Here is a 9,588-nt window from a genome sequence, read left to right as displayed (position 1 = left end):
GAGCTGACAGTTGATGGTGCAAGAGAAGGATCTCTAAGGTTGCAGAAAGTGATGGGAGAAGCCATCAGGGAGCCTGTGGGAGGGACAAGCCATGTATCCTACCTAAAGGTGGGGATGGGGAAAGGATGGGCAGAGGGGAAAGACACATTCTCTCATTCTGGCAGGCTTGAGATAGGTCTGCTGCTGTAGCCAAACTCAGCAAGAGGGTCTACATATATTGAACATATATGCTTACGAGTTTCTCTTTTCAAGCTTACCTCCACGTCCAGTAGAGTTTCCAATTCCTTTATAGAGGCTTTATATTGACAGCAGGTACAAGGAAAGCAGAAGCATCCAGTGATAGGCCGGAAATGAGGATGACACTGACTCTGCATTCAGGTTCACCAGCTGCAAGTTGGTCACCTTTGTAATGCTGAAATCTGTAGCAGAAAAACAGTGAGAGGCTACCAGAACAGGAACATAGCAGGGAAGGCAAATAAAGTGTGTGTATTTATTCCTTCCCATTTTTCTGAATATGGATGAAGATAGACCCTGCTTCTTGTACCAGAGACCGATAGCAATGAAGTCCTGACTGTAGAAGCATTATGACCCCTCTCATGTAGAACAGCAGAAGATACTCAGGACCTTTGGAAAGTTTGATTTTCTGTGAGTAAAACGGCCTTTTAAACAAAGGGATTGGGCTAGAGTCAGAGGCATTGTCATTAATTACAGCTAAAGGGGCCTGTTGGTTTGGTACTCAAATAGGATCTAAGCTGAACTGCTAAAGAGTGTGTCCAAAGATGTGGGGTTTGGTTGGTTGGTTTGATTTTGGTTAACATTCCAAAGTAATACACACTCCTTTGAAGTGTGTCCCTCCTTCTGGTCCCCTGACAGTTCTGTCCCCATGCCTAGGTGACAATCAATACCATGGGAAGCATATGAAGTAGCAGGACCAAACACAGACCCTTTCCTCCATCCCAGAGGGAGAAGTGGTTGGATTAGCCATGCTTTCAGTCCCTTTCTTGATTGACGAGGTGCTGGAGGAACCCCCGGGTGCACCAGGAACACTGTTTCAACTCCTCTCCCCCATGCCTGTGGTCTCTGGGTGATGTTGAACCCTACCTGTCACTCTGATGTTGCCCATAGCCTTGGCAATGCTGTTTTCAATCATGCAGGTGTAGGTGGCATTAGCAGTGACGTTGTGCAGGAGGGAGACCACCCTCACAGTGATGTTTTCAGGGTTCAGCTCATAGCTGGTGTTGGCAGCGTGGGGCAGGTGTTCCCCGGTGTCACCGTAGGCCGTCCAGCACACGGCAGGGCGAGGGAACCAGCGCGGGGCTGTGCACTGCAGCGTGTCCCCACGGCCGCTGCTCTCCACCTGCACCATGGGGATGCTGAAGGCTTTGGGAGGGAAAACAGGGAGAGAGTCAAAACAAGGCAAGTGATAGGAACTGGGCATGAAATACCCAACTGCTCCTGCCACTCCCAGGTATTTCTAGGCTTAGGCTGCTTAGCGTCACAGCAGTGCCTGTAGCCAAGCCAAGAACAGGCTCAGACAGAGCTCTGTACAGGCTGGGCCATGGGAGGATGACTACAGGGGATCTAAGGACTCCTAGGACATGGCAGTCTGGCTTGACAGGATCTGCTGAGGTCCTGGAACAGCTTTAGTGTCTTTTAGTTTGTCTTAATAACAGGGGAAAGATTATTCACCTTCTCCACACACTGAGAAGGGGGCCTGACCAACACCTACAGCTTCACAGAACTGCAGAATTGTTAAGGTTGGAAGAGGCCTTTAAGATCAAGTCCAACTGCTAACCCAGCACTAAGTCCACCACTATACCATAACCATAAATGCACACATTTTAAATCTCTAGGGATAGCAGGTAATTCCACCACCTCCCTGGGCAGCCTGTTCCAGGCCTTGATAACCCTTTCCATGAACAAATTTTTCTTAATATTAAATATAAACTTCCCCTGGTGCAACTTGAGGCCATTTCCTCTCCTGAGCAATCCCCTGCAGACCGAGGGCTGTACACAGCCAAAGCACAGGACACTTGCCTTTTGTACTCATCGGCCTTGGCTTTGGGTGGTAGGACCTGGAGGTGAATTGGTAAAAGGGAAAGCTAAAGAAAATCAGCTAAAGGGAACATCTCTGTCTTTCCACACAGAACAGTTATTACAGCTACATTGGAAATAAAACCCATTACAGCATTTCACATGTTCTTTCTAATGCCTTTTCAGTGTGGATTACTTTAAACATCCAATCAAGCAACACAAAAACAGGCAGATCCACAAGATTTCAAGGAGGGGTAGCGGACCAAGTCCCCATGGAATATTTGCAACCCTCAGGCTTGAGCCAAAACCCTTTCTCACTGGGAGAGGTCTGAGGGCTTTTCCTCCCCCAATTTGAGCTGTAGGGCAGCAATTCTGGCCACAGGGATGAGAGAGAGGGTGCAAAGACTGCAGTCTGGAGGAGACCCTCAAGTGGTTCATCCATCAGACTCAACATGAGGTGACCCCTTGGGAGGTGAATTGTTATTGCAGCCAAATTCATCTCACTGGAACAGGCTGAAGGTCTGGTCGTTTCCAGATCTCCCCTGGAGGACTGACTCTTGTAAACATGTAGTATTTCAGATAACTATGATATCAGAGGCTTGTTGCCTTGATAGTAATTTTAAAAAACTGAATACTTTGGAAAAACAGAGAAAAATATATTAAATACACTACAATTTTTACTATGCAGCACTTCTGGCTGGAGATACATCCTAATTCTAGTGAGAAAAAGCTACTACGTTATCAAAATTATAACCTTTTCTGGAACAATGGTGTCAAAAGAGTGGGTAAGGCCATAAATATCCCTGTAAAAGCCAGAAAAATACCCTACTCAGGGGTGCAGCACCATCATAAGCACAGGTAGGTTCAACCAAGCTGCACTAGCACGTATTTTGCAGCAGGATTTTGTTCCTTGTAGCCCTCACCTCCTGTCCTGTACCGCAGCACCGCTGCCCCGCTCCCTCTGGCCGTGATGACCGAGCACCGGTAGGTGCCAGCATCGGAGAGTTGCACATCCCTCAGCTCCAGGGAAGCATTCCCACCGATCACCTGGTCTGCAAACATGGCTGTGCGGCCCTGAAACAATGGATCTTGCTCTTGCAGGTGATCCTTTCCACCTTTAAACTCGTGAACCAGCCCAGCCACCCCCTCCTTGGCCCACTGGATTGCTATGCTGTCCATCCGGATGTCGGGCTCGAAAGTGCAGCCCAGGATGCTGCGCTGGCCAATGTTCCCTGCAGACGTCAGCGCTGTCACACTGATGGAGTGTTTTCCTGCAAGGAGAGAGCAAGAAGGCTGGAGAGAGGTGAGGCAGCAAGTCTGGAGAAAGGCCAGACTGCCCTGTGGCTGTCATGGGCCAAGCCTGAGGTTGAACAGGCACTGGCACACGGCAAGGCCACCAATGGCAACTACCAGTGCTGCTAGCAGAGGTCAGCTCCCATGGGTTGTACACCAAGATAAAGCACAGGAGTATTTCTTTACCAAAAGAGTGCTTCAAAAAGTAGTTGTTCTTAGCTGTTTGAGAAGAATTCATGTGGTATTTTCTTGTTTACTTATATGTATCAGGGATTCTTCTCTTTGCAGCTGCCAGAAGAGCATGATTTTTGTGTCTTTTCTTAGTCAGGACCTCCCTCCCTTTATGCAAAATAAATGTGATTGCAAGGCATAATGCTGGCAGAGAAATAGCAGCTCTTTCCCTGTTACTGAAATCCAAACATTTTTTTTCATTTAAGAAAAGTCAGCATTTCAAATCCTAAGCTGCGAGAATTCCCAGAGCCAGGTCCTCTTTCCCATGCAGCCCTTCCCTACCTATCCTCACTCAGCACGTGCCAAGGAGGCTACATTTTGGACAACACCAAAGCAACACATTTTTGTTGCCTCTGAGGGAACTGTAGAAGGTTCCCTTTGTTACAGGGTGGTAGGTAGCACTTCCACACATGATCACACCTCAGCCTGTGCGCAGGATGGACACACGGAGGCAGAGGCAGGGTAGAAATTCATCACCCCACCAGTAAAAGCAAGAAATCTGAGCAGTCACATACCTGAGACACCAAAACCAATGATCAGGGCAATCACTGCAGCCAGGATGATAATGACTGTAGTCATGCTGTTGGGGAAAAAGGGAAGGACAACATTACCACGCAGCCCACCTGCTTCACAGGCCATGTCTGCATTGCAGAGTCATCTGCAGGAAGGAGGTGCAGGCAGGTGAGCCACAGACCCCGAATATGGCAGAGGGGTGGAGCACATGACCACAATGGTGACAAACATTCAGGTGAGCAGCACTTGCCATCAACAGTGGGGGACCACGTGGCAGGAGACCCAGGCTTTACCTTCGAGAGCAGGCAGCTGGTCCCAGTGGAGGATGCTCCTCTCTGCATTCCCTGGTGCATAGGCAAGTCAGGCAGTCCCTGCTGGTGCTTGCGAGGGACCAAAGAGTGAGCAGAGCAGAGTGGCCCCTAACCCCAGGAGACACCAGGTACAAGGCAGGGAATGTGCAGGATGGGTCTGGAAACGGCCATTTTTGGAGCTGGTTGGATTTGGGATGCTTCATGTGGAGATGGGTAATGAGCTGTTGAATGAGAGACTGAGGAGGAGAGGAGCACTTGTCAAGACACACAGGTGGAGCAGCTGTGCCAGAGGAGAAGAAAGGCAGCACATCATGGGTCAGCACAACTCCAGCCGTGCTAAGCACGACCTCTCCAGCACAGCCCAGCTTGGACAGATCCAGAAGCACGGCTGGGTATAGCCTCCCACCACAACCAGTGGAGCTCTCATGTGGTCACAGGCACATTTTCCTGTGGACTGAGGGGATTGTGGCAGCAAACTCAGCTCCCAAGCAGAGCAAGCCCTGAAGCAGCTCCCCACAAAACCCACAGGTACATCCTGGAGCAAGCAGCTCCTGCTCATGCCCAGCAGTCTCACAGAGACTCCTCACAGAGGAGAAGCTCAGGGAGCTGCAGGCTGTGAGAGGTCACGGCCCTTCTGGCCATGCAAAATCAACTGCTCTGCTTCAGCAGCATTTGCTCGTTTGCAGCACACTTTCCCACCACACTGGGCAGCCTCCTGCAGGAGAGTCCCTACAGCCATGGACTCCTCCCACCACTGATGTGTGCCTGCATCTGTGACTTGCTCAATTTCCACAGATGCCATGATCACAGGGCTGATATGGAAATCTAGGGAATCGTACCATGTGAACAAGCCTCTCCTGCAGGGAACAGCAGGGAAGGGAGAAAGGGAAGATGGGTTGAAAGAGGGAATAGAGAGAAGGGGAGATGTTGCAGACTTGTTTGCCCTCCCACTGTCTCCTTTCCTCATCCTTAAAGCCACTGGGAAGTTGTCTGAGGAAGCCCTGTTTGCACATGCTAAGAAGGGATTAGAATTCTATTTCACCAAAATATGTGGTAAGTCCAGATAAGGGTTCATACAAATCCACATACTCATCCACATCCATACCAAGCTCTGTCCAGATGTCCTCAGAGCTGGGAGATGTCATGTTTGGCTTCTTCCCCATTGTCACCAGCTTTCACTTAGGGCCAGGATGGACAGCAGTTCTACCCCTACTCCCTGTTGGTGCTGTGGTCACAGCTGACCCTACTGGGAGGAATGCCATGGATATCATCCAGCCATGGGCACCAGGCAGCTGGGGACCCATCACCAGCCACTGCCTCCCACAGGGGCCTGCGGGATGGGGACTTTGATGGCTCCTGCAGCTTGACCCCTCCCAGGAAAGTCTTGCCATGTCCCACGGGGCTCAACCCCGAGTCACTCAAGGTCGCAGCCACGCTCACCGTGGGACAGCCTGTGCTTTCCTGTTCCAGGGAAGATGCCAGATGTCTTATGTATGCTGAATAACATCCATCTCCTTGAGGAGCTCTACCAATTTCCACTCTGGGAGCTGATCCCAGAGCGAGATAGTTGCTATAAACTCAGCCAATGTTGCCATGACCAGCCTCAGCTCTCACACCTGGGAAGCACAAAGCAAGCAGCAGCCACACTGTGCTGTCAGCAACAGTGGTGACTCACCTTTATCTGTATATCTTACAATCCTTCTTCCCAAGGATAGGCAGGAAAGAAATTGCTCAGAGCCAAGGGACGATGCCAGAGAGTTACAGTAAATGCTGGCAGGTATGGCAGGAGGACAAGCAGCCAGGATGTCCTCCTGTGCAGTCCCTGAATGCTTCAAGTACCACCACACTTGCCTCTGGTCCTTGAACGGACCCTCTGGCCTTAACACCACCTCTGCCCTTACACTCTTTTGGCCAAAACCATCCTCAGCTTCCTCACAGACAAACACAAACCAGCACAAACAGGCCACACCAACGCTTTTGTCCTCTGCTGGTGCCACCTGCCCCCATGGCTGCAAAGCATTGCTAGCTATGCACCCAGAGAGGTGCTACCTACCCCTGCTTCAGGGCACCAGCAGGGCTGATTGAAAAAGCTGCTCATTTGTTACAGGGGGAACAGCAATTTTGGGTATACAGATGCCACTGCCCACTTCAACATCCCTTGCAAGGGACAAGGAGAAATTAGTTCCTCTGGAGTTTCCTCTGCAGAAACTGCAAGATCCAGGAATCACAAGATCCTTACAAAGATTTGCCTGTGAGCCCACTGTGTGTAACAAGTAGATCTGGAGTGCAGAGTGAACAAAAGGAACCTGGTATCCCAGCCACGTGCTGGTGGTAGCTGTGTTTTTCAGCAGTCCAGTTCAAGCAATTCCAGCAAAAAGGAACTTTCTGTGTGTCAGCAGCCCTGGTACCTCTACTGTTTTAAAGGCATGGAAACAGACTGACGCAGGTGGTTGAGGATGCAGCAGTTGGAGTCCTGACACCACTCTTAGTTCCCAGCACCAATTTGACAGCCTGTGGGATGCTGCTCCATGTATCCTACCCTCTTTTCCATAGTCTTGTTACTCATCAGCCAAACTTGGAATCAAATTTGGCATTGAATTCATCCATTCATTCCCTGCCTAAATGCTGCTGAGCACAGCCCAGGAACAGGGAGAGTCTTGCAGCCTGGCTGTGATAGGCAGCAGTCCTAATCCTCCAGATCTCTAGCTCCACTTGGACTAAGCTTTCCCTCAGGAATGGGCTTAGAGGGTCAAAAGAACTGGAAGATTAAGATATTGAAGGTCCCTTGCCTTCCTCCTTATATCAAAGTTCACTATGGAAAAGAAACAGCATGGCAGTGATAAACCAAAACAACAGGATTTCTATTCGAATATGCAGCTGATGATTGCAGAACCCAACTTTCTTCAGCACTTCAGGGAGTGCTGAACAACTTCTGTTGTTTTTGTTGGGGATTTTTTGGTTTTGATTTTGGTTTTGTTTCCTTGGTTGGTTTTGCTTTTTTCCTGAAATCAGCAGAAATCTTCCACTGCTTCTCTGAAGCTTCCTGGAAAATTCACCCCTCTCTCCGGTCTGTTTCTGCATTTCAGGATTAGCCTGAAGAGCAAATGTCCCTAAAGGAAGCCTGCTTCTCCCAGTAACCTGCTGCTGCCTGCCAGGGCAGGCAGAGGCACTGGCAGAGTGGGAGGAAGGTTTTCAGAGCAGCAAGGGATAGATGTGCATTTTTTCACACCCATCAGTTATTTCATTTCCGTGACAAAGGTTGGCTGGGCTGCTTCTGGAGAATAACAGAGCTGGTTATTGTGTGCATTCCAGACACATGAGGAATACAGTGCCCAGGGAATATTTACACTGTGTGACATTGTGCCTACAGGCAACCTCACTTCTGTCAGTGAAAAGGTGCAGACAATATTGCTATTTACTTCTTCCCCATGTGACAAAGCTCATGTATGAGGTCTCTTCTGTTTACATGTGGCTTGTCCTTTTCCCCACTGCTGTTCAGCTCACATGGGATGGATAGTGGTAACAGCTGAAACCTTTTTCACAGAATAAATGCCAGCAGGACTGTCTCACACACCACTGGAACCTCTCCATCCAGCCTGGAAAGTCCACACCTGGGATGGAAAAACACAGCTTGTTGCTGTCTCTGTTCAAGCAATGAGGTTTAGATGAAAGCTCAGTCCATGTTCACTAGAGGCTGAAAAAGTTTGCCATTTTATCCATCTGATGGGGGTTATTTTCAACTAATCAGGAGGTGAGGATATGAGGTAGATATGTTTATGACTTCTTTTTCCAACTGTAGTTCACCAGCACTTGGTCAATAGCTCCAAAGGAAATGGGCTCATTGAAATGAGAGGCATTTGAGAATGTCTTGAGAATGTCTTCCCAGCTCTTACTCCTGCCCCACACTGCACAGAAACTTGTGGAGGACAAGTTTCTTTCTCCCCACAGCAAGCTGATGTGACGGAATACGGTGCCTTCCTCAAGCCATTGAAACCCCAACCTACAATGGCAGGAATAGAGCCTTCCTCAAGCATCACTACCCCAATCTACCACAGCATTCAGTCCTGAGCTACAAATTCTAGCAAATGCACAGTTTATAGGACACACATCGGCATCCTGACTACAGCTGATGACCTGCACATGGGTGTCTGATACTTGCATGGCCTTACTAATTGTATTAAACAAGCTGTACTGGTATTTAAGTACCTTTAGTGAGTGCAGTATAGTCAAGGTGCAAAGAACAGCTGTCTTGGAAGCTCCTAACAGCAGGGTGATATATCCCAAGAGTCTGAAAAATGCAATTCCCTCCCTCCCCTCTCCCAAAGCAGGTGCAGATAGTGCCATACCTCCAGAAAATGACCTGGCCTTGGGATGCCATCTACGGAGACAAGCCAAACACCAGGTGCTGAAGGTTCTGCACTGTTCAGCACAGCCCCTGTCCTTTGCATGATATATGCAAGCTGTCCTGCTTAAATAACTGAACGCAGCTAAGGAGTGGTGAGCCCAAGCACTGAACCCTCAGGAATGAGGAAGCATTGAGCATGTCAACTCCCCCCACAAGGACAGTCAAAAGCAGGGAGGCCTGGTTAGACACTGTGGCAACAGAAGAGACCTCCTATACATCCATTTAAGAAACATGTCTTATTTAAGACAAAAAATAGCACAGCTTGTGGTTTGGTAGCCAGCTAATCCTGGGGTTAGAGTGCACGAGTGTCCCAGGAGATCTGCAACTTAGCCATCACTGAGGGGTTGTGTCATAAGCAGGATGAGCTCAGGTGTCCTTACAAAAATCTCCAACCATTCTGTTGGGACTGGGCAGAGGGGTCCCACCTGTGGGCCCCCCTCCTGGCCCCATTCGCAGTGTGAGTCTCCCCAGACTCTCTGTGCTGCGCTAAGAGGCTCCTCCAGGGTCAGCAGTGCTCTCAGAGCTACACAGATTTGGCAGTGGCCCCTTTTCTGACTGCTGTTTAATTCCACTGAACTCCTTCAGGCCAAACTACCTCTCCCCCGCCAGGCCAGCTCCTGCTGCCCTCAGGTCTGCCATTGTGGTGCACTTGGAAACACGTACAGGAAAGAAAATGGCACCTGCAACACCCTGCAGGTCTTTCCCTCTGGGCTTGGTCTCAGATGAGGATTGGGGGTAGGATGAGCAGCTGTTGGGCGTAAGAGGTTGAGAAGGGCAGAGGTTGTGAAAGAGTAGAAAAGG

The 9,588-nt window shown here is 49.5% G+C and overlaps 1 protein-coding gene across 1 annotated transcript; it reads right to left on the bottom strand.

Moving 5' to 3' along the window:
* Positions 1 to 263: 263 nt before the first annotated feature.
* Positions 264 to 4,197, bottom strand: VTCN1 (V-set domain containing T cell activation inhibitor 1). Its single transcript, XM_048328615.1, has 4 exons — positions 4,074 to 4,197; positions 2,958 to 3,305; positions 1,102 to 1,380; positions 264 to 419 (listed from the first exon to the last, which is right to left on the bottom strand). The coding sequence occupies exons 1-4, from the start codon at positions 4,195 to 4,197 to the stop codon at positions 298 to 300; spliced, it is 873 nt and encodes a 290-aa protein (XP_048184572.1). The 3' UTR covers positions 264 to 297.
* Positions 4,198 to 9,588: the final 5,391 nt, after the last annotated feature.

The sequence above is a fragment of the Corvus hawaiiensis genome, chromosome 2 (assembly GCF_020740725.1).
Source record: "Corvus hawaiiensis isolate bCorHaw1 chromosome 2, bCorHaw1.pri.cur, whole genome shotgun sequence".
In the NCBI taxonomy this organism is placed as follows: Eukaryota; Metazoa; Chordata; class Aves; order Passeriformes; family Corvidae; genus Corvus; species Corvus hawaiiensis.
Note: the sequence above shows the minus strand (reverse complement) of the source record. Positions and strands in the feature narration are given on the sequence as shown.